Consider the following 26287-nt stretch of genomic DNA (forward strand, 5'->3'; position numbering starts at 1 on the left):
GAAATATTTTGAAAACCATTGGATGGATTGGATGGATGAATTTGGTATACAGTCCTTAGTCGTCCCCAGAGGATGATAATTCCCTTATTTCCCTTCTACCAACAGCTTAATATTGCTGTTCACTGATGTTCATTTTTGGTCATTGGGAACAGGGTGTGGTGAAGAGGCTCTTAAGCTCAAACGTCCATTTACTAATTTTTGAACAGTCCTCATTTGGTCAGTTTTCCATTTGTGTTATGCTTTAGGGGAAACCGGGTAATGGCACGAACAGAATCATCTTCACCAGCTACCAAGGACCAGTTGATGAGCAGAGGCATGAGTAGTGACTGAGCAATTAGTTGTGTTATTTTCTTAGTCCTTTAAGGCAGAAATAAACTTCAGAGTGAGTATGGCCAAGTCAATAACCAGAAATAAATCCCCCCTAGAAAAAACTTACCTGCCAAATAACAACCAAATGCAGAACAATCTCCCCAAATAACCAAACCAACAACATGAGTAAAGAAGAAGAAAAGAAAATGGCTACTCACCCCTAACCTTCTGATTTCTAACAAGCATGTAGAACAAAGTACTTACAAAGGTCTAATTCAATTAACGCTTAATGCAGAACTTGCATCACAATCAGCATTCAGCTCAAAGCTAAGCTGAGGCTGATAAAGTTCATAGACTGATGAAAGGTCAGGCAATGTAAAGTTGAACCATCAGAGATGTCCAAAAATGTCCACTGTAAAGACAATAAACCCTTAAGGCCGTTCTTTTGGCAACAGGCTGAGACCTACATTAACATTTTCCTCCAACTACTGGTAAGAATATGACAATAGCAATATTGTCTACCTATTTTCATCTGTCCAGCATTTTAGTTTTTTGATGTGTAATGATCATTAGAGCCTAAATGTGCTGCTAATGTTACAGTAAAATTTATATTTTCTTGTACAAACCAGATAATCTGTTGTCGCTCCGAGAAGCCCCTCCAGAAATGAGGGATTTCCTGATTATATGTTAATGATGCCCACTTTTGTCACAGTAATTTAGCTTGAAAACTCTTCTCTCATCGTTTCAAGGATCTCTCACCACCGCTCTTGTCCTCGCTGAAGGGCTGTAGCGACCGCCTACGTCCAGTCTAGGTCGATTCCAGCTGAGCGAGAACCAAGTAAAACTGTGGTTGGGACACTGAGGGCTGCAAACAGAGTTCATTGAGTAATTTTCAAGACCAAAAAACAAATCAAAAAACCGAAAACCTTGTATATTTCAATCCCATTGAAAAAATAATGATAAAGGTGATTTATTGAGGATGGATAGAGATTCAGATCCAGTATGGCTTTGCATTAAACTCCTAGTCAAACAAATCAGTTCCTTAAAGTTGACATTTTACAACTGTTACATACACATTTCCAAAGTGGTTTTTGTTGTTGTCTTGGTAAAAAGACAACTACTGAGTAGTATTTCTCACATAGACATTTTAACTTGACTATGTATTCATAAGGAGAAACAACACCATCTATAATTTTGTCATCCTGTTTTTCCAAGCTGTATTTCTATAATATTGTTATCTTGGTCTATTCTGAACAACATCTATTGCATGTCTGTTCTGGAAGAGAGATCCCTTCTCTGTTGTTCATCCTGAGATTTCTACCATTTTTTCCCTGTTAAAGTGTTGTTTTGGGAGTTTTTTCTTATTTAAATCAAGGGTAGAAAGAATTCACTAAGGATAGAGAATTTGTATTGCTGTACAGATTGTAAACCCCCCCAAAGCAAATTTGTGATTTGTGATATTGAGCTATACAATTAAAATCGACTTGTTTCAAAACAATAAACAAAGACCGAGACCTACAGTATATCTAGAAGAAAATTGCAGTCCTGCGTCTTACTTGTTACTCTTTTTCCAGCACTTTGCTCATATAATCCACAGCCACAGGAATATTCATCTTTGCTGCCCTTGCTGTTAGCTGCTTATAATTTTCTCATCCTAGATGCCCGCTCCCGTGTCATTCTGGATAGCAGTGTCACCTAAATGCCTACGATGTAACAATTAAATTTGTCTCATGTTGTAAAGAAGTGATCCCTTCTTTCCTGTCAAAACAGAAGAAGAGCCTAAAATGAACAGAGATTTGAAGAGACCATAATGTTCTGTGCATACCAGTCATAGGAAGGAGTGGCTTATGAACACCACTTTAATCTGACCCTTTGGCTTTCTGTCCAATGGGAGCAAATAGTTGTATTAAAATAGATAATATGACGGGCCAGGCTGGGCAGCAGGATAGCACCCGCCAGACAGACCTATATAACAGATTGAGACATGCAGAGGTAATCCAAAAGGGTTTAAATCTCTGCTCATACACGTGATTATCCGTTTTTTTTTTTTTCTTCTTCTTCTTTTCTGGGTTATTCTGGGCAACTGCATGAGACAGACGAAATTATTTGCTGTCCACTGTGAATCCACTCTGAGCGCTGCAAATCTTTAAACTGTACTAAGGTGAAGTGAGGGTAATTCATTGGTTAACGTTCGGCTTATCACTCTCAAGAGCAATATTCTTTTTTTAACAGAGGGTCAGCATTGAAGGATGTGCAGAAAGGGGTGACAGGAAATTCCAGTAAATGTCTAAATAGATTGATTCAGATTTCAAAATGTGGCTCTGAGGGAAAACAAGACAGCCACAATGGTATTCCTCTGCACACATAATCCTTCGTCTTTACTCAGAAAAAAGGGGGCAAAAGTACATTTGTGTGGCTAACTGCCAGCTGTAGCTTTGTTGTCTTACAAAGGGGCAACAAGGCCACTTTCTGTCTCAAATTGAAACACAAAGTCCTCACAATGCACTCACAGCACAGAGATTAAGTGCTTTGGTTACGCAAGAAAATGTGTGCTTCTCTTGCCAATTTCCCAACAATGGAATAATTTCAGATGAAGATCCACGGACAGATTGGTTTGAAGATGATTGGATCTGGATTTTTTTTTGTTTTCTCCATTTGATAACATTCCAGGATATTTTACATGAAAAGATTCAAAGCAACACATACACACAAGGTAGGTTCAAATGTAGGCATTTAATAACATAAAATGAAAAAAAATGAAAATACATATCTTATGAGCAACTTTTTCCAGCCATAATGAAGCATTTGTTTGTGCGTAGTGCATCTACAGTTAAGTTTAAACACAACAAGAGTGGCTTATTTGAGAGACACTAATCCCCAGAACTAGATAAAATGATAGAACAAACCCAGCGCACACAAATGTCCTTGACCTAAATATTTACAAGATGGTCACGTGAGCATTCTCTCTGTCGATGGTGAGAATGTTGCTGAGGCACATATTTTTCAGTGTGTTGTGCGGGTAAAAAATAAAAAAAGTGGTTTCTTGAATATAAAAAGGAGAAATCATAGCATCTTCTAATGGAACAAGGAGTCATCTAATGTTATTACAGTAATATGTTATAAAAGAAAGAGAGTGATCCAATTTGGACCTGACAAACTTGTTTAAAATATGAAATAGTAAAGGATACAGTACATTCCTATATACATTATGGTATGCTATCAGTCCCCTTACACTGTCATGTGATCATTTAAAATAAGTAGTAACCCAACAGAAAGATCTGTCTCCAATGCTGCATACCTGAAACATACTGCAACACTCTATGAATATCCAAAATGCAAACATAAAGTTAGTATCAACTCAGAATCAGAAATTATTTGGCTAGTCTATTCCATATATTTATTGCAAGTATCAAAAGCTTTATGCACATAACATATTCACATGTTAAAGTCTTACAACCAATGCTGAATTGACAGTCTTTGAGGTGAACCTGTGGGTAAGCAGAAATAGCCACCCGAGGGTCAAAAGGGCAAATGTTTACTTGGCTTGTATTGGCAAGTGAAGACATAAAGCTGAGCACGCTTGTACAATATGGGTTGCATACAAGCACCTGATATGTTTTGACAACCAAGAAACATTTGATAAATGTGTCATACTCAAACTGTCTTTATGTGTTAATCCCAAAATCTGTGAAAATTCAAACTATTTTACAATTACATGCTACATAGAAAATTGACCTCTGCTAGGTAGGTTTATTCAAAGTACAAGTTGTTTAAATCAAATGCACGGTAATGATGAGACAGCTCTGCCTACAATCTATTAACATCTTTCTATTCCACGATCATGAGATATTCATTAGTTAAATAATACAGCCAAGTGGGTGCTGAGATGTAACTTTCGGCACTAAAATTAGAAGAGGACAAGCACAAGCCAACAAACTGGTTCTGATCTACCCTCTAGAGGGGCCTTTGAATAGAATCTCTGTCCTTCAGTGTCCCAATGGGGAGTCCGTAGTGCAGCAGAACTCATAGTCAGTATAAAGACCCCTTTCAGCTCTTCCTTGGCTTTAAATAAGTTTCATGGTGAATCTGCCACCATCACCTCCTTCCCCTCCTCCTCCACCCATGGACGACCGAGGAACAAAGTCGATAGTCGCCGTGTGTTTGATCTGGCCTTTGCTCTGACTCCAGAAGAACATGAAGACAAAGCAGATTGCCACTGAACTGAGGAAAGACAGAAAGCCCATAGTGGTAGCAATGATCAGTGTCTTTGCATCAAAAGGGTATGGCTTGGCCATTTGAGCAGAGGAGTTAACAGCTTGGGGGTTTGAAGGCTCAACCCAGCCCTCCTCTGTGAAGAAGGGGATGGTTCGATTACGAGGGAGCCCCTTGACGTACAGACCGACAGTCAAGCTGTCATTGCCGGCTGCGTTGCCTGCCAGGCACTGGTATGTGCCACTGTCCTGAACCTGGGCAAAACGCACTTCTAGAGTACCATTGGGCAAAACTCTGATTCGTCCTGTTGGAGAAACCACATTCTTGTGGGATGAGATCCAGGTGATAGATGGCAATGGATCCCCATCAGCTTTACAGGAGAAGAGAACTGTAGTACCCTCCTCTACTCTCACCTCCTGCGGCCTGCGGTCCATGATACGCGCAGGGCGGCAGGTAAACAGCCTCGGGAGCTCCTTCTCTGAAAAGTCTCTGAATTCACGCTGTCTTACTGCATCAGGAGACAAACAAGTGGGCTGATGTCCATCAAAGTTCAAGCGTAATCGGCGGCGGACCACCCAGATAAGGCGGCAGTCACATGCCAGGGGATTCCCATCCAACCTCAACACCTGAAGGTTCCCCACTGAGTGGAAGGCGCTCTCCTCCAAAGTAGTGAGCTGATTGGATGTCACATTGAGCATGCGAAAGTAGGCCAGACCCCTGAAGGCCCCCGGCTCTATTCGCAGCAGGCTCCCCCCTGCTAGGTGTAACTCCTGGAGTCTCAAAAGGTCCCCTAGCAGATTGCCTTGGATAACAGTGATGGGGTTGTAGGACAGGTCCAGGAAGCGCAGATAGACCAAGTGACGAAGTGCTGAGTAAGGGACCACACTTAGGTTGCAGCTGCTGATGACAAGCGAGGTCAAATTGAGACCAATCAGGCTGTTACTAGCCATAGTGTCTAATGATGGCCAGTTTGCAATCACGAGGCTGCGCAAACGGTGAAGCCGGCGGAAAGCGTTGTTGGGGAGTGTAGAAATGGTGAGCCGTAGCATGCGCAGACGTGTTAAGCTCTGGAGCTGAGACAACGCCTCTGTGGGAATGGACGTCAAATTGCTGCGGTCTAAGTTGAGCTCTTGTAAATTCTGCAGACCAAAGAAAGCCCGCTGGGAGATGAACACTAAGTCATTCTCACCGGCTTCCAGCGTTTGCAGGTTCGCCATTTCTTTAAAGGTGTAGTCCAGGAAGACCAGAATCTCATTCTGGCTCAGATCCAGAAAACGCAGACTGGACAGGCCAGAAAACACCCCAACCGGGATGATCTTGAGTCGATTATTCTTAATCCGAAGCGTCCTGAGATTCTGTAGCCCCTGGAAAGCCTCCACCTCAATCATGGAGATTATATTATCACTAAGGTCCAACTCTTGAAGTTGCTGGAGGCCAGAGAACTGGCGGCGTCCCACGGTCTTAATCTTATTGTAGGATAAATCCAAATGCCTCGCATCGCTGGAAAAGCCCTCTAGCACTGAGTTCAAATGTTTGCCAGAGCAGATCACTTCTTTAGCTTCAGGTCGACACACACAGGGTGGAGGACAGCCTCCTGCGGATACACCCAATCCAAATTGGAGCAGGACGCTCCATGCCCCCCATCGCACGACAGACTCCACAAACATCTTACCCCCAGCCTGAGAAGAGACATAGACATAAGTTCTGATGATTATGGCAATTAATGCAGAAATGTCAGTGTGCATACAATTGTTTCAGCTCATGTTTTTCATAAGAAATACAGAACAAATTGTGTTTGTATTGGATTTATGTTCTTTATTAAGTAAAAAGACATATTTAGTCAAGACATACCGTTTCAGTCTCAGAGTGCAGATTTTCATAACCAGTGGCAGTCAAGTGGAAATCAGACTTGAGTTAAGTCCTCTGTAGAGATGTGGTTCAGTCAATAACATACCCTTTAGAGTGGCCTGGAAAGAACAGAGAGACAGAAAGAAAACAAGTCTTAACAAAATGAAAGAAACATTGGCTTTAAGACAACATTTAACTCAATATCTGAACAAAAGAGAGCATCCCAAAACACTTGGTTCTATATAAAAAAACTGCTCCACTTAAGTTTGCATTTACCTCTACCACCACATTATGAGAGAATTAATATGCCATCATCTATTGGTGTAGTGTCATGGCAATAAGCTTCAGCTTTTAGTAAAACAGACATAAGAAAACCGTTAACTCTCTGTTAATAAGACAGATTAAAAATCAGCACAAAGACAACTTTCATTTAAAACCCAGGCAGGCCGTCCTGTCCTGGGTTTTAAATGATTCATTTTGTAGCAGCTGTCTCACAGAGAAGAGTGACCAGAGTACCAATGGATCTAAATGAAAAGAACATTTTTTTTAGCCTTTTGAGCTTCGCTATTTGCTGGTTCAGGTTTATAGCAGTGGATGCCAAACTGAGACAAACTGATCCACCCCCAAAGTCCGCAGGTGCATGATGACAAGCAAGAGAACAACATGGTTTTACCTCTGACCATGAATATGTCCTATAATTAATTTATGTTGCTTTCTGCACTTGTCATTTGATATGCAGGAGAACACAACAAAAAAGTGCACATTTTGAGTACACAGAATCTGAGTGTGAAGCAGATGTTTGCAGCTGGTAAAACCGGACTACAGACAAAATCTCTACTTTGCTGATTATCAAAGAATATATCTTACTTTCTACTCAGGACATTTTATCCTCCCAAAGATTGGAAAAGTACCATTAACTGCACTTAACAGTCGCAGAAATGTTCACATATGATCTGCCCCCCTCCCCTTAAAAAAGTATTAGAGAGTTCAGTCTCATGTGCATTGCCTCTGACAGTGCAGATGAGGCCTCAGTGGGATGAGAGCATTGCCCCCTGGGCTAGGCATCTGGATTTAGGCACGCCAACTGGAGACAGAGCTAGCAACAGAGTGAGAGTGATATAGATTCTCTGAATAAAATTAGTTTAAATCTCAAAATAAGCAACGAAGTAGGACATTTAAAACATTAAAGGGTATCACAAAGTGTAGACAAATCAGTGTAGACAAAGATATTGCATGTGTGTTTGTCCTGGAAGGTCATTTTTTTGGTTTGTAAAAGGGTTTTCTTATTCGAATCGAGGTTCTTGAGACAGAGGGTGTCTCATGCTGTAATGACTGCAAAGCCCTCTAATACACATATGTGGTTTTTGGCTACATAAGTGAACTTGACACTACTTGCAAGCTGTTTTTATCATTATTTATAGTCTTTTACAGAAGCAAATTTTCCTTTCAGCTTTTTTCAGTTCAGTTAAATCTATTTAAGATTCTGTTTCCAAAGGATAGTTTCTAAAAAAAACTGTCAAGTAACCTATGTATTTTAATTGATGGCAGTGATATTTTTACCAAAGAACTTTGTTCCAAAAGTAGGTAATTTATGTCCAACATTTCACTAAATGATGGCCAGTCTGCTCTAATTATTGCAAGAATGGAGTGCATTCTGAATTAGGGAAATCACTCATCAAGTTAGGACTGGCCAGCGTTTGAAATACTGACTAATGAATTTCATCCACAGTGGCAACATTTTTCACATATGTAGGGATTTAGAGGGAAATACTTAAATAATAGGCTTATAATTATGGAGATTTTAAACATCCACTTTTGTTTAAAAAACATGATAATAATAAAGAGTTCCCAGTGTTAGTCAATATGTGTATATCTCAAGCTAAAAAAATGAGCTTAAACAGCGTTGATACAGAGTATAAAGGAAAGCAACGTGCACACTCTGAGGGAAATTAATCCAAAAAGAGTCCCACTGATGTAAAACACTGCACTATGAAATATTGCATAATTACATTATTCTGCCAGTATCTGGACTTGCCAGTTGAATACTAGGAAAGTATATGAGTTAAATTATGTATTTCCTATCCAACAACCACCACTGAGACCTTCTATAGTACATGCAACAAAGATAACTAACCTAAAAAGATCAACTCTAATTCTTAACACAGCACCGACAAACGTCCCACAGCTACACAGTAAAACTCAAAAGCCCGAAACATAAGCTGCGCTCATGAGCAAAGTTATGTACATTTATTATGTTTCAAAAAATACAGCTAATACAATCCAAATTTTTTTTAAATATATCAAATGTCAAACTGGAGTCTAACCCGCAGCAGCTGCAGCTTCTCACTCTCCACCATCGGACTGTTTCCAGAGTGTGGACTCGCCCTTGCTGCAGCCTCTCCTCTGAGTGGCAGAGTTGTCGACAGTCCCAGAGCTGCACAATCTTTGTCTCATCCCTACTCTTCATGCAAACAGCTCTTATACTGGCTGGGAGCGCTGACTCACAACGCAACACTTGTGCACTCAGACTCTCAGGACTCATGGTAGACCGATATATCAGACACACCGATACTGGCCTTTTAATAAATGTTGGATTTTGGCCAGACGTGATTGATCAAGGGGGGGAGGTTTTCTTGACCACAGAGGAAACGTAATATTACATTTTAATATTATTCATCTTTAATTTGCTTTTGAAAGTTGATTCTTGCTATAAATGCCTGATATGGTACATTTGGAGTTTAAATGTAGAGTTTTTCTGACATGATACAGTGGTGGCGCCTTAAAGAAAAACATGTTTTATTTTTTAAAACATCATTCATCTGGAGTTTTATTGTCCTAATGTTCTTTTACAACCTTTCTCCTCCTTGGATGAAAACAATCAAATGTAAAGAAATTAATTATCGGCAACAAATATTGGCTTTTAACCTTCAATAACTCATATCAGTCTCCTTGCTCTGCTATGTGTAATACATGGGAGGGGCTCACAATTCAAATTTGTTGATCCCCCCCCCCCGAGCCCCGAACTGGTGAGAGACAGAGACTGGCAGGTGTGTGATATCTCAGGCGGGTGGGATGTCACTTGCCAAGTCCTTCCAACCAATCAGGGATCAGCATTGCTCCTCCTCTGCATCTCTGCACACATCATAAAACTACAGTGCAGTTAAAGGTCGCGACCCCTGAGTCACGGCCAGTACTGACCCCGTCCCTCAAATTAGAAAGTGAGGAAATAAATGCATTTGTAATTTCGACCATCTATTTCTCACCCTGCGCGGAGCGAAGTCACATGAGTGTTGTGTTACCATGTTAATTAAGGCTAAACTATTTTCTATTACGCACAGCCGCTTGTCGTTTTCTATAATGCGGTTTCAAATTAGAGCCGACAGCAGTCACTTAAAGAGCCGTTACCGCTTTGGTTGAAGTCTGTCCAATCAGTATTTGTGAATGTGAGTGAAGACATAACACCTCAAACTTGTGATGCCTTCAGGAATATGATACAGAAATGCTTCAAATGAATAGACACTCTATTTTTAAGACCATAATGTTTTTAAGAATCAGACAGTCTACCCCTATCACCAGGAAACTCAACTTGCTTGCCATGATAGTCTTTGTGAATTTTTTTAATTCTTTATAATCTGCATACTACAAATAAACATACAAATGAATTACTATAAGGCAAATATGTGCAAATGTGCACAACCTGTAAAAATAGTGTGTCTGCTGTTAAACTTTAGTTGGTTTGAGGACATTTTTTTCATTTCCCACTGATGAAGTTGCACAACTAGAATAACAACTTTGCAATCAATAATTAATTAATCAAACATCTCTGCTGCTTTTTCCCCTCCTGCAGTCATCTCTAATTTGATTTAATAATAATGTTGTTTGGTCATCGAGGGAAGTCTCTCTATCTGTTGTGTTTACTTTGCCAGAGTCAGAGGCAAAATAAAACCTTAGCTGCCATTTGATGACCCTGCCAAAACCTTTTTGCATAACTCAAAAACAACCACTCTCATAAAGCCAAGCAGAGGCCAGCTCTTACCTAATAAACTCCTCAAAATACCAACATGCAAAGAACATCAAAGCCACTCGGATGTAACCTTCTAGTAGAGTCTTTTGGGTAAACATCATCACTTAATTCTTTGAAATAATTCAACTTCCTGACTGTACTCAGTTTGCCCTCTCTCCTCTGTCACTGGACAAAACCCATCAAGTTCCTCAGCTTCTCAGCCCTTATCGCCTTACATCAATCTGTGGACAGTTGCCACCCCGTGTTAAAATTAGGACTTTCTGCACACAGCTGCAGAGTTAGTCATTACTTTACACTTCCGAGTGGCTTTATGTTTCTCCGGTGATGTGAATCACATCATAAAAAGAACATCTCCACCAAACTACAAGTAAATAACAACAACAAAAAAAGATTTTGCTGTGGGGGAGATATTTGGAAGTGTTTTTTATCTTCATGTGTGGTGTTTGTTTGCTGGTTATGCTCACCAGAAACACTCAACTCAGCTCTGATGGAACATTTTTAGTGTTCATCTCATTCACCAAACTGCTAACATGAGCACTTCTGCTGAAGATCATATTCAACGAAATGCGACAGCGAACAGTAACTCATACCATTATCTTGCTGTAACATGGCCAGAAGCAAGGAGAGGGCAATGATTCTCAATTAACTTGAATTCTTCTTCTCGCTCGCATTATGGCTTCATTAGCTTTGAGAGGAAAGTCTCTCAGAGCTTGGCCCTTTTAAGTTTTACCTTATCTGCTTTTCTCCAACACTCAATCTCTTCCTGTTACTTAGCGACCTGCAGCAAAATGAGACAGTGTGCAATTACTGAGATGAAGACTTAGCGTGAATACTTCCTTTGCAACAGGTGCGTGAAACAGAAGCATAACGTCATACAGACTGCGGGGTGACTGTCTTTGTTTCCTTCTGTGTTCGGCGCCCCGAGCACGAATCTCTCTGCCAAGCAGCCCATTTGACACAGAATGCACAGTCTGAGCCCGGCTGGGTTTTCTGACACTTGTCAAAGAGCTATTTTTAGCTCGTCACAGTGAGAAAGACAAGAGCCTGGCTCAAATCCCCAATTAAAGCGGCTGGAACAGAACAACAGTGCAGAGATCACAGAGCGTGAGCTTGTGTCTTTGCACTCTTGTGTGTATTTTTCTGTGTGTGTGTTTGTGTGCTCCAGTCGTTGAATTTGTGTGTTTGAATATGTGGTGGTGGTGGTGGTGGAGTTGGTGTGTGTTTTCTTTTTTACGGGCTTCTGGCACCTGCTGCACTGTGACGGCCCCTGAGACCTCCAGTATGCAAGCAGAAAATATTAAAAGGTTTGCTGGCAGAACAGCTGTCGGGTGCATAGCTGGAAAACAAAAGTTCCCCGGTCTTTCCCCTTTGGGTTTGTCAGAGATAGAACTTGTACAGAAGATCATGTTGGGAGCCACATCAATGTTAAATAAACAAAATGTTTGAAATGCAAGGGAGAAAAACATGGAAGAGACAAAAGTAGAGTCAGTTCAAAGCAAAACTCATGACATCACCACATCTGGACCCATGAAAGGAAGACTAGCTAGCTAGATACCTTTCTCTCTATCGGATGGGACGAACACAGCACTGAGCATGTGCATGAGCTGCCAGTGACTCAGCGAGTAACGTCAAGTGGGAATCAGGGCTAACATTTAGCAAGCTAGGCTAAGTAGTTTCCGCGTTCAATAAAAGGACAGCTAGCTTAAATAGCTAATGCTTTAACTAATACTACGTGGACCTTTAGGCTATACAGTAGTACAGTAGTACAACTAGTTCCTCAGGAACATGTTTCCTAGCAACGGCTCTCAATTGCCAAATGTTGCCATAGAAACGCCCACTCGGAGTCTTGAGGTTTGGAGGCTGTTTCTACAAGTTTGTCCCGTTTTTAAATGAATAGAAAACATGTAGTTACAGTAGTTGTGGTGTCATTAATGTTGATTTAAAAATACAAGTTTTTTATATAGTTTAATTTATATAATTCATATGAATTTGTAGAATAATCACTATTACTATTTTTTTTCCCACATGCTTTTGTATATGTGTTACCGGAGGATGCATGTTTTGTAAAATAGCGGTGTCTTGTAATCCTATGTGGGATGAGCCAGATGTTTGGCAGGACACAGAAATGAAGCTACAATTAAAAAGGACAAAGCAGCCGGTAAAGTCGGTAAAAATATATTTGTCATTGCCAACGGTGGAGAAAGAGATGGTGGAAGAAACTGAATATTAAACGTTGTAAAAGAACAGTTGACACGTTACGTGATCTGATTAAAAATACTGTATGTTTTCATACAATAGAATTGCTGAAGGTTAACATTCAAAATGCTTTTAATATTCTCGGTGCATTTTCATCTTTCTGTATTTATTAAAATAACGTTGCTTGGGAAGACCTTTTTTTCGCCAATATAATCACGCTATTAAATTCTAATACCCGCACAATAACTTTATCTTAATTATATTGCTTGCTCGACTCAGTGAGCGTAACAATATTGAACAGGTGAAAAATGGAGTATCTGCTCTTATGACGTAATCCAGCGTGTGGTGGTGGAGGAATATAATCTTCACGCGTTTACGTAATCATGCAAAACATGTTAAGGTCTACATGTTTGGAGGTCAAGCGAGCTACTTCTAATTTGATCATTTTGAGCTGCTCACAGCTGTGAGAGAACTGCAGACCCATGAATACTAATGTCACCAAGGAAGGGTGTGTTTGCCTGGTTGCATATTTGAAATTGGCATGTGGGGTTGAGATAAAGAAAAGTGTGTGTCAGTATGGCTGCGAGCTTGTGCCTGTGACAAATAGGATTATATTAATTGTTTGCTTCTGTGCCTACACACTGAAACAGATTTATTTCATCTGAATGTTTACGGGTTGCACTGGTTTTTCAGTCTATTTTGAAATGGTAAAGTTTTTGCTCTCGCTAAGATCTGTCATGACAGTTTTTCTAGTCGTCTCAAATGTATAATTAGTTACTCTGAATGTGTTTTTGTGTGGAGTGTGGATGTTTTTGTTATTTTTTCTTGTCTTTAGTTGCCATTTGCACTTCCTGAATTATTTATTTGCTTCCTTTATTCTTGTATTTGCCTGCTCTTTTCCTTGTTCTACAATTTCGCAACTCAGATATATTAACATGAAATGTCAAGTTAAACTTGTGCAATAGCGGTTTGTTCTGCGTTACGTCTCCACCAACTCTTGAGGTAAATATCTGGTTCTTTGTCTCCTAAAATGCTCCACAATGTTCACCAGTTAGTTGTTAACCATGTGTCTGCTGTTTGGTGATGGGCAGGTGGCACACAGCGGGTTTTTAAAGCTCTTTTGCTGCCTCTTGTGACCCAAAATGACATTTTGAAAGCAATGAGAGTGAACCAAAACAATGATGCTGCAAAATCCAAAACGATGAGCTGAAAGTCACTAGAAAGGTTTGTAGAAGCTGCAGAATTGGATGATTATTGTCTTTGCGTTTACGACTACAAGCGGCTCCGTTCCATATAAAAGTAATCATCTGATCCATCATTAATATAAAAAAATAGACAAAAAATAATAACAGGGCAAAAGTGACTGCCTACAAGTGAAAAAAAAGCAAACATGTTTGTAAAAGGAACACAAACGGACAGAGAGAGAGGGACAGACGCATTAAGAATGGGTGTTTTTAGTATTTACATCCATGTAACGTGTGGTGGAAGTGGGTCACAGTGACATATCCACTCACATCGGTCTCCAGACTGCGTGTTGGGTAAAGCACTCTGCTGTAATTCCTCAGTCTGAAGAGGAGAGAGTTAGAACTCACACAGAGTGCACCGTCTGCAATATTAATAATAGCACAAATAAATGAGGGAAGGGAATTAGTCTCAGTGCAGCGCCTATGTGATGTGACAAATTAGGTCGTCTCAGCTAACAGCGGTGATGTGTCGGATCCATCAGCGTACATTAGAGGGATGAGGGGAGGTCACGCATCAAAGGGGAGCTGACTGATGGGAGACAGAAGGCTCTTAACCTGGAAGAGGTCACATGTCAAACACTGATCAAACTAATTGAGGGCAACACAAGACTGTAGACTTCATCTCCGATCAAGCCCTTATAAAATCTGGGACAACAGACTGTTGCTGTTTTGACGGCTGTTGACAAAAGGCAAACATGTGTTCTTGTGTTTCTATCAGAGAAGGATTCTTTGATAAAATCTGAAAGTCCTGCAGTAGAAGACGTGGGCCCACTCAGATCATTAAAGTAAATGTTCTACCTCAGTAGAAAGATGCAAAATGCACTTAAGCGAAAGTAAACAGGTACGAGCAGTGAAAGAATCAAAGGTATTTGAAGAAAGAGACTTGAGTTCATTTTTCAGATCACTGAAAACGGGGGAAACAACAGGGCGAAGCAATAAGGATTAAAGGAGGGAAAGTGGAAAAAGGTGGTAAACAAAGCAATAATAACAAGTAGAAGGGGGAATAAAGCAATGAGTGGAAAAAGGAAGGAAAAAAGGCAATAAGATGAATGAAGGGATAGAAAGAAATTAGAAGAACAAAAGGGAGGATTAAGGAGAAAATGAAACAAAAAAGAAAAGAAGTCAAGTCAAAAAAATGGAAATACTTTAGTAAAATTGTGCTCAAGTAAAGAAAACTTGAATATATTGTCTTCGTTACTGTACTGTGCACCTTTGAACCATCCAAATAGACTTTTTCTAACAAACATTAGTAGTGTCAAATAAAGGGTTAAGAGGAAATGATGCTGAGCTGACCCTTTTGAGAACAAAATAAGAAACAAATCACAGTTGTAATTTTTTTTTTTCCTGTTCCACAGGAAAAGCGATCAACTCCATAATCTCCTCTCAGTAGTGTGCAGGTGGAGCTTTTCATCTTTGGCACACTTACTGACCTGGCCGCTAATCTGACGGAGTCTATCCACAGTCCCACCTGGTTTTCAGCTCAGCCTGAGCCAGCAAGAGAGGCACAAAGGCAAAAAAAAAAAAAAAAGAAAAAAAAAAAAGGGCGGCAGACAGATCATTTGGAGTGCCAGTGCTGTGTGTAGGCTATATGTGAGGGAGGCATCCTTTTAACTGGCAGGTCAGGGACTCAATTCCCCACAGCCACTGATGTGTCCATTGCTGTTGAAGTCTACTTCCAAAGATGTCATTTCTGGTCATTTCATTTTATATTTTTCTGTCACTGTGTTCGCTACACATCGCTGCTTTCACTTCCCACAGAAAACCGTGGAGACTCTATAGATACAAAGTGTAGGAAAGTTTTTCTTTTTCTTTTTTAATCCTGCTGCTCCCCTGCACACCCATTACATACTGTACAATGTGCTTCAAAACAGACCTAATTGCAACAGTTCAAATTTTATATAGATGTTTGTCATTTTTGATGTAACAAAAGCAACTTAACAAATATCTGGAAGTTCAAAGATGGGAGTCCCAGGCATTTTAACCTCTTTTGGGACATTGACATCCTGAGGGGGACATGTTGATTTCCCCTACCAGTCAAGAGAACTAAGGGGGACTTTTGGATGAAATATCTTCAAGAATAAAACAGCTAATCCAGCTGCCTTTGACTTAGCACTTTTAGATACCCTACCTGCTTGACTGAAACTGTTCACTTAAAGGATATGGCTGGCAATTTTCTGTCATCTTTGTGGTTAAAAGGAAGGAAGGAAGCAGCATTGGCAGTTGGTAAGAGACAGAACACAAACTGTGGGCACCAGTGTCGAAGTCTAATGTAGTGATGGGCAAAAATGAACAAACAAATCTTTTTGAACTAATCTTTTTAGTGTCCGGTATGTACCGGGTCAGCCTGTCGAATGTACCGAGTGGTCATGAATCCCGGACTTTTTCCCACTCATACCACCCACACCCACTCACTGTTATCGTAGGGTAATGCTCACACTGCCTGCCTGCCTGCTACGGTGGTGCAGTCGCTCAAAACATGAATGACCACCAATGAATGAACGGGAATCATTGTCTTGAACGAGAACGTTAGTGAGTGACTCGAGTCGAGACAACCTGGCAGCTACTCACTGAACAAGATCAAATGAACCGTTCTCTCGAACTAGGACGTATGAGTGAACGAGAAGCGATTTAATTGGACTCGAGTCGAGACAGACGGCAGGTTAAATTGAATGAGACTGAACAAACTGCTACCTGGTCTGCTACCTGCCCCTCAAAAAGACCGACAGATCGTTGGTCAGTGTCACATCACATTTCTGTAACATCGTATTGAGCTTATATAGACTACCTACATACAAGTGGGATGCTGAATCAATGCATTTAAATTAATATTTTTATCTTTATTAATGTAAACTTATACATGATGACTGGTAATGCACTGAAGAGAAATTTTGTGGAGCAGGCAGCACTAGCTGTCGAATGTGCCTGTACTGTAACCGAGCGTCACAGAGAAACTGACGGATGGCATATTTTGCAAAAAGTATCAAAACTTGAAAGGTTCGATCATAGACTGTATAAACATGTGGACATAGAACAGTTCTGAAGCTCAAAGTGAGCTGCTTCAGCATGGAAGTACGTGACTCTGCCTACCTCCCAGCCAATCAAAAATGGGCAAAGAGGTGGGCCGAATGGCTGAAACAAGCCACCTAGCGGCTGGCGGACCTGTCACTCAAAGCAGCCATGTCCTTCATTATGCATAACTTTACTTGCTTGCTTAATAAAATTTAAACAGGTGAGTTATAAAAAATTCACCATACAGTTGTCATGAAAGAGGAAATTAGCTGTTTTTTGTACCAGGCTGTAAACATGTTTATTTCTGCTGTAAAGTTGGGCATTTTAACATGGGGGTCTATGGAGATTGACTTGCTTTTGGAGCCTCAAGAGGCCATTCAAGGAACTGTAGTTCATTTTTCAGCCTCGGAGGTTGCCGTTTGGTTCGATACATTTACATGGATCAACTCGAGGGAACCGATACTGTGAAAAGAATCCGTCCGCCCATTACTAATCTAATGCTTTGTACACAGAACCATCACCCTGACCTACTCTTTAAATCAAGTTAGTTGTATTTACTGTATATAGTAAGTGTATAGCAAAAGATTACCAATTGAGACCTTGCAATCGGTATCTCATACAACACCCTCTATCCTCAGACCATCGGTTTGGATGAGGTTTTGTGGCAGTATAACAGTGTCACACTATTGCTGCTTTTGCCTCTGAGAGAGGACAATCACACGATTGCAAGAGGTCACTAAGTAAGTGTGAACATTGGTCATTTGACCAAATGCTAAAAAAAAAGTGAGGTGAGAACAGTCTAGGGAGTCTAGGAGAGAGCTTCATGCATGTGGAGGAAAATGCTGGTGGTGTTTCAAGAGAGACAGTATCCACTTCCTCTCTACACCACCATTGCATGACTGTGACATCATCACTACTTTTAGTTTTATCTTGATAATTTATGATCGTAGCTCTATGAAGGACTGGCTACCTCTCCGGAAAGTACCCTGCCTTTCGCCAACTGCATGCTGAACAGGCTCCGGTGGCAATGACCCTCACTAAATGGTTATAAAAAATGGACACATGGAAATGGAACATGCAGCTAGTAAATGGAGGCTTTTACATTTGATATCCTGACTACTCACTGTCTGATAGCCCTTTGAAAACTCCTCTGCTGGACAGGAAGTGATTTTTCAAAAAGCAGCGAAAGCAGTTTGTTTGGAACCAAATGAAAAAGAAATAGTTAAGGGATTGTTAAGGGGTTCAGTACGCTTGAGAACAATTAGTTTATACAACGTGTCATCCGACCACAGCTAAAGACAGAAATGTTTATACCTTCTCCAAATGGCCAAACTCACATGGCTTCATCATTCATCTTCGTCCCTGATCTCACACCAAGAACTCTGTGTCCTCTACATGTCTTTGTGGTCTTGATTCAATGGATCATGAAAATCAAGGTAAGAGCACACACTTTTGTACAGTCCAGCCTTGAAGCCATTCATGTTATTTTACATACAAACTGTGACAAAAGCACTCATACAAAGAACGACAAAAGAAAGCTTGAGAGAGACGTTAAAACCCTAACCTCCGTCACATTTCTAGACACCTGGCTGATCCAAGCAAATGCATGAATTGAGAGTGATTGTCAGATTGGCGTTTTTGGAAAATTATAAATGTGAACCTGCCCACCACCCCATTACCGACATTGGAAAGGTGTGGAGGGAGGGGGTTTCAGATTCTGTTAGAAGATCCGACAAGCGCTTACTTGCTTTACTATTTATGTGAGCTTTTTCAATTACCTCCGTGTTTGACATATACCTTGCCTTAAGCCCCCATGAATCAACAGATGACGGCTTGACAGATGGGCGCCAAAAAGAGCGCCACCTAAAGGAAATCAATCCTCATCAGCTTTAAAGCCATTGACACTCAGTGACTGACAGGTAATCTATGGGAAAAGTAGAACAAAAATACCATAAAAACACACAAAAACAATGACTGTGTTATGGTGACACCTGCCCTCTCTCCTTTTCTTCTACTTCAGACAACCTTTCTGGTCCTCTAGCCCCATTTGGAAATGTTTGGCAGTGGTTGAGAAGAAGAGAAAATTGGTAAAGTTAACCAGACATGCATTATTCCTCGTCCTTGTAGCCCTTTCACTTATAAAACCAAAGCTTACAGTTTGAAAACACTTCCAACAAAGCATAAGTCTCACATTTGTGCAGTTTTCAAGATGAGAATAGGCTAATTGCTGCCCCTAGTGGCTGATCTGGGAAAACAGCAGTTCTCATTAACCATAGTTCCAGTAGGTGTTTTCTTCTCTTTGGCCACAGGGGACAGTAATGAGTCCAGCTTAGTGGACCAGAATGAGAGACAGAAGGTGGTGCACTTGAAAACTTACTTTAACAAGTCTCACCAAGGTCAGAATAATTCTTTTATCAGGAGTGTTTTAAAACCGTGTGTCTCGCTTTTACAAGAAGAAAGACTTCAAGGATGAAGTCCCATAAATACACAGTTAACTTCCTCACCTCCAATAAATAGTAGCACACAGTGGCTTCACTTGGCCTTTGTATTGTAACCATCTGAGACTGTCTCCTGCGCAGCGGATGAGCCACTGCAAGGAACAGCAGCCCCTGCATCTTTCCAGACCTTTTTATTCCCAACCTGTCGACCAGACGCCCTGTCAGTTGTTCCCTCCAGTGTAAATACCAGACATTTTCCTACTATTTGCCAGCCCTCTATGTTGTTTTCCAGCCGTTTCTGCTTGTCACTTTTCTGTTCTGTAAACCTTCCTCTTTCCTGCTACCATTTTTGTGTTTTTTCTTTGTTTGTTTTTACCTGCTCCCAGCTTTAGTCCTGTGTAATTTGTCAGCCTTTTTGGATTGACTAAAATTTGACACAATGGTAGCATGTTCATTAATTTTTAGTTATAGAAAAGAACCTTTAATTCAACCTGCTCTGCCTGCCTGAGTCTATATTTGGATCCTTCCTTGTTGCCTCTGTCCATGAACCATGACCCTGAGCATATATGCATGATTGTATGAACATTTAATGGATGGATGATATGAATGTTGAAAGCAAATGTAAAAGATTTAAAGCTGAGGATCAAATCTTTGAGCAGGTTATAGATCTAACACTACAGGTGTATAGTTGGCAGATACTAAAACCTTCCATATTTGAAGCTACAGTGATAAAAGAGACAGGCTGGAATGTAGTTTGTGCAGATAGTTTTACAAAAAATTATAAAAATGCATGTGAGACAAGAAGCCTGCACAATCAAAACAGTTAGATACAATCAAACTGGAAAGGACACACGCTTCACGGAACAAGAAATGTGACATGAAAGAAAACATGCACCTCTAGTACAAAGATGCTTTTTTCTCATGGCCAAACAACACAACGCTGCTGCTGCTGACACAAGCCCCCGGAGCAGTGGCATTCAACTCCTCACTCAATGCTTTGACTACATTTCTCCAGTGGCAGTGAGCATCTGATCTTTCTATTCATCTACAAAAGGACTATAAATGACTGTGTGGCCTGAACAGTGCTTGTGCACATGGTGGGTTCAAAAGTGCTTTGCCACACAGATTCTGCCCCGGACAGATTTTTTTTTTTCATGTGCAATCCCTCCAAAAAAGTAGGTCTCGTCGACACTCAGATGAGAGGACAAACAACAGAAGACAGACAGGAGGGACGTCACGTGAAAACTAATATTTATCCTTTATTTATGTGTTCTGCAAAAACACGAGCTGTGCCGAATAACTCTGATGTTAATCTTATGGCCTTTAAGACCGAAAACATGGTGAGTGGATGTGCGGATGCATTGTTCCAGGCTCAGATACACATCCAGCAGCTCCAAACCTCTTTGGCTAAGCCTGGTATTTAGGAGGTGCACTTGGAAAGGAATCAAAGCTGCAGTCAAACACTGTTGCCTAGTTTTGTTTTGTTTTTTTTCTATTGGGACAATGAGCGTGCAAGAGGCATGGCTTTTTGAATACAAATTGTAAATTATTATTGTCATGCTGCATTGATTAGTATTGTCATGCTGCATTGATGACTGCTCTTTGTGCTTATCTGGAATATATTTTAACATGAAGAAAGGTAAAAGGTATTAAGTTTATTCTTACCTCTTTAAGGCAGATTGAGAGATTTAGAGCATATTTGTACCACTGCAATCAAAAATCAAGTTTGTAAGTAAAAACATAGAACTAACAATAAAATTATCTGGATTGCAAACAAAAATCTGTTTTCTCCTGCACCAGAGGACACAGTTTAACACCAGAGGACACAGTTTAACACAGATTTCATTAGCAGGGTCCTCTAGTAGTGAGGGCAGCAAAGAGTTTCCCCAGTAGTAGAAAGTGAAAAAGACATGTTTAAACTACAAATTGTTGTGTTGAACTGAATATTGATCTCTAGTTGTAGGACACAAAACATTTTGGATTTGGTTCTGGGAGGTTTTTTTTCTGTAACTGTGATAAAATCCATTCCTGTTACGCAATTTTTTTTTTTTTTACCTAAAGTAAAAAAAAAAAAACTAAACCCAAAACCAGAACAAAAGCTTGTACATCTTGACTTTGCTACAGTGCTCATAAGCTCTTGCAAATCCCTAAGTTTCCTCTGAGGTCACTGTTGATGTTTAGTCATTCACACAGCTGGGAGGAAATTTCGAGATGTGTACTATCGGATGCAAAAGAACTTAGCGAGTTCACATCTAATCATGCAGGAGTCATGGTGATGTGGTACCTGTTTGACATAACAAAAGGAAAATGTCATATAAGCCACTGCCAGAACAATGCAGACAAACTGCTATATTGCAAAGTATAGATTCAAAGAACGTACACTTCAAAGCTGCTACATTTCTCCCACTGAGGGCAAAGCTGAGAAACCAGTTAAGGACTTGTCATATACTTCTTTCCCTGAGGCTGAAATCAATTGAGGTCTGGAGCGGCTGCCCAATATAACAGTCCAGATAAATCATCCGCTAACAAGGAGGCTGACATACTTCCTGTGCATAAAATGCCCTCTGATTAAATTGCCCATTTGGCAGAATCCCAAGCGTCAAATCCTTGGTTCTCCCTTGATGGCGATCCGTTCCTTTCGAGCTACACTTTATCTGTTATGATGTGCGTCCTCATTATGACAGGAGGAAAGGACAGAGAGTTTGCTGCTGGTCTGAGTTCACCTCTGCGCCCTGACGAAAACGCTGATCCTGGCTTATGTCAGACTGCAGGTGAGATAATAATCAAATCTGATATCGGGAGCCAAGTTTGGAGATTATACGGTTTTGGGCGTCAAACAGAGGTTTGATCAGAGTTACTGTGAAAGTGAAGCATCTTGATAAAGAAAAAAGAAAATCACCAACAGCATCACAATGTCCCAGGGGGGAAATGAGGCTGCAGTAACTGCTGTCTGTAATCCTGCAGAAAAACACAGTCTGCTGTGGCCCTTTTTAGGTTTATGGAACAAAGTATCCTGAGGATTACTGTTCACATGGACTTCACAAAAAAAAACAACAACAAAAAGACAGATTTACAACAAAGCAACTAGAAAATATGGTTTCAAGAGATTTCATAAAAACCTAGGGGAATAAAAGTATTAACATAGGTCAGTATTTAAACTCGTACCAGACACAATACAAGTTATAGTTTAGTAATATTATGGCAAGTTTTCATGATGGGACTTCTTACTGCAGAGGACAATTTGGAAGATTAGAAAAAAGAAATGCCCAACCCACAACGCCAAAGGTCATAACTCTTTTTGTCCAGCTTATCCAAATGGGGACAAAACTACACCAAATAAACAATACACTTCAGATATGGAACCATTATAAATAGAACCACAATCGATCGATAGAAAATTAGTCACCAACCACTTTGATGATTGGTTAATTGTTTTGAATCATTTTTTAAGAAAAGAAAAGAAAATGAAATACCAGAATTCTCAGTTTTTTGTCCTTTTTGATAGTAAACAGAACATCTTTGGGTTGTGGACTGTTGGTATATATATATATATATTAGTTTCTATCTTGGGCTTTGGGAAACACTGATCTGACAATTTCACAATTTTCTGACATTTATAGACCAATCAGCTATTTTGTTAATCCAAATAACAATCGACAAATTAACCGATAATGACAGTAAATAGTTGTAGCCCTAGTTATAAAACATAAATGCAATTTGAGGCTTCATTTCCGGTCTTTTATATGTTTGCGTATGTTTTCCTTGAGTTCCACTGTAAACCAGGTTTTGCTGACCATTGAGAAAGAAGTCAGTAGTATATAGATAGTAATTCTATCTATATGATGATTATATATATATATATATATATATATATACATATATAAAAGTGCAACCACAGAACAACACTGATAATGACACACTTAAAAGCAGAACGAACAGGAACATTTTAAGATTTTTATAGTTATAATAATAAATGAGGTACAGCATGAAGGTAGTATTGACTCATGTTAAGTAGACACACTACGAACCTCAAAATGGATGTTACAGGACAGACAGTATAAACTCTAAACTCTAAAATCAATTCATGCTTTATATATCAAACCTGTGTTCAGGTTCAACAACAAGTAAAACTGTTGAAAACCTTCAAAAGTAGTTTGAGGTTTTCAGGGAAAAAAAGTATTAAAAAAATCGAGAATCGCGGATTAAACTCACCAGTTGAAGCTTTCAGAGAAAGAAACATCAAAGCTTCCACTTCATCAACGACCATCGTCCGTCTCCCAACAGAAAATCATCTTCATCTCTTTTCGGGACAGTTCCCCCTTCTTCCTCTTTCCTCCTCTTCAGTCTACATCCAAAGCAGACTTTTCCAACATCTGTCACATCAGAGTCGCGCAATTTTACTGCGCCCTCCTTCTTCGTTAATTTCCTTTTTTTTTCCCCGACTGCCGAATACCTCGGGGGAGTTTTCGGGATAATTGCGCTACTAAAATAATTTAGGTCGACTGTGTCTGTGTCTGTCTGATTGTGTGTGGTGGTGGTGGTGATGCTGTTGGAGAAGCTGCTGCGCTCTGACCGCGGTGCTGCTGATGCTGCGCCCTCTGCATCCCTCCGCTCAGCTGGAACAAAAGTCCCACAGATTTAAGGCTGGATACGCGCCATGTGTTGGGGCCGTAATGCTTTAATCCCCATGTAACGACTTGTGTAACGAAGATTAGGTTTATTATAGTTATAACACACTCCTTTTTCTTCTATAAATATTCAAGAATTAATGAAAGGCCATTATAATGTTCGCTTTTCTTACATTTCTTACATTTATACACAAACGGAGTCTGTTAGAGGATGTTTTTCTAGATCTACTTTCACTGTAGTGGTACAGAAAGGCTGATTTTGGAGGTAAAATTGAAAAGTTAAGAGTTAGTGTTATGATTGATTGCTTCCAATAAGTAATAACTAAAGTCTTGGTATTCATGAGCAGTATAAGAAAGTAATTAAGAGGGCTACGTTTAATCAAATACTGTTTTGCAGATTTCCCTATTAACTACAATGCCTAACAAATAGGGAAAACTGCAGTTTCTTGAATCTGCTGCTCTTCTCTGGTACTTAAAGTTACTTTAATTAAGTGTTTACATCAGATTGGTTCATATAATTTGATGTATGATTAAAGTTTGTCAACTAGCTGACAGAATTTGCAGCAGTTTGGCAGCATAAACACTAACATGACAACTTAAACAGAAATCTTTGCATGGTGATGAAGACAAATCAACCATAAAAATGTGAAGCTCCTGTAATCTACACAATTCTTCTAATTTATGGCGACCTTCAAAGAATGTTACAGGTATGTTACGGTTTAGTTTGTTCCAAGATTCTTCCCATAGCATCTATTTGTGGTCACAGCTTCGTCTTTGCACCTTTCTGCCACAGTACCCACATGCTAACCTGCAACTCATTCTCCCTAATCTGTCACATCCTATATATAGTACATGTCCATTCACCAGATTGTTTATTGTGCCTGATAGTCTTAGCATACCAGCACCTTGTCCTGTCTGCTTGGTTACTCGCTCAAGAACTCTGTGGATTCATTTGCCTTTGCTGTCTAACTGGTGCCGACTTTGTGTCCAAACAATGACCAAGTAAACTGCCTTTTTACCTTTAATGGTCTTCCACTGCTTCTGCTTTTCGGTACTCACAACATCTACAAGATTCATCATACTGGTCAAAAATTCCCTCATGGTTAAGTAAAAACTGGTGGGGACTTAATACTAATAGTTTCTGCTGCTAGTTTCTTCATGGAGAACGTTCTTTGACGCTTCACATAAACTATGTGATGTATAAAGAACATTTCGTGGACCACATCTTTAAACTTAAGGATACATTGCGGAGGAACTGCAGGAAAAACCTAACTTTGTAACCATACGGATGTAGAAACCAGCTACTTCTAAAATATTTCCTGAATCAAATTATTTGCTAGTGCTGGGAACACTTTTAATCGCCTATAGTTTGATATTTTTATTTAAAGGTATACAGTCAAAGAACAATAGTCCCCAAAATGCTCAAATTTCAGTGAGCAGGGAAGAAATTTATAACTTTGGGGCATCATTTGGCACTTAAGGAAATGTAGCTTTAATTATATTACATGGCTGATACTTTTCATTTGGCAGAAGTTATAAAACAGGGTTATTTTGTTGAGATGTTCCATTAATGGGTAATTGCAGCTTCTAACAACTTTTCAACAAGTAAACTCTCAGACTGTCTGACTGCTCTTGTTTTTTTTTTGCCTTGTAATACTTCTTTGTAGTGATGTTGCCATGTTCAAAGATTTCAATTACTCCAGTGAGCACAATGTTAGCAGAAACTATGTCCCAAGTTGTAATAGACAGGAATTTTCCTTTATATGATGTTTCTGCTTTTACTAATAAGCTGTACAGTAGTTCCTCCTGTAGCGGATACAGAATAATAATAATAATAATAATAGTGCTTCACTGAGAAGCCAGCTGAAATCCCAACAGGTGGATGTTCGTAAAAGCAGATTTTTTGCAAACAAAATAACTGTTAGAACATATCCAGGGTGCCGGAGATGTGCAAATAATAATAATATGGGTGGCAAAATCCCCAAGCTGTCAGCTCTGAGGGGATTTGTGATTTTTTTTTTTCCTTTTTTTTTTTTTTTTTTTTTATCTGCTACACTGAGTGAGTACTGGCATGTTTCCAGGGCAGTACATTACTATCACAGCTTGGAGGGAGATAGACGGGCAGATAGACATGGGTCAGCCAAATCTCTGGATTGAACAACAGCTGGATATTATAAAGATGAGTATACTCCAACTCTGTAGTAGAGGCAAGGAATACGCTCGCTCTCTCATACACACAGAGAGAGGGAGAGAGAGAGAGAGAGAGAGAGAGAGAGAGAGAGAGAGAGAGAGAGAGAGAGAGAGAATACACATTAATACACAAACAAACTGCCTGAGTTGATTCAAGGACCTTAAATGCATCGGACCCACACCATAAAA

General features: G+C 39.9%; 1 protein-coding gene across 2 annotated transcripts; it reads right to left on the reverse strand.

The window, feature by feature from the left end:
* Positions 1-3023: 3023 nt before the first annotated feature.
* On the reverse strand, positions 3024-24033 carry lingo4b (leucine rich repeat and Ig domain containing 4b). Of its 2 annotated transcripts, none has more exons than XM_067600514.1 (3): positions 23493-24033; positions 6373-6488; positions 3024-6200 (listed from the first exon to the last, which is right to left on the reverse strand). In XM_067600514.1, exon 3 carries the CDS (start codon positions 6186-6188, stop codon positions 4374-4376), a length of 1815 nt encoding a protein of 604 aa, XP_067456615.1. In that variant the 5' UTR covers positions 6189-6200; positions 6373-6488; positions 23493-24033; the 3' UTR covers positions 3024-4373. The 2 variants fall into 2 exon arrangements, with proteins under 2 accessions (XP_067456615.1, XP_067456614.1); XM_067600513.1 differs by lacking the exon at positions 23493-24033 and adding an exon at positions 8694-8821.
* Between the last annotated feature and the right edge of the window lie 2254 nt (positions 24034-26287).

The sequence above is a fragment of the Thunnus thynnus genome, chromosome 10 (assembly GCF_963924715.1).
Source record: "Thunnus thynnus chromosome 10, fThuThy2.1, whole genome shotgun sequence".
NCBI classification, from domain to species: Eukaryota; Metazoa; Chordata; class Actinopteri; order Scombriformes; family Scombridae; genus Thunnus; species Thunnus thynnus.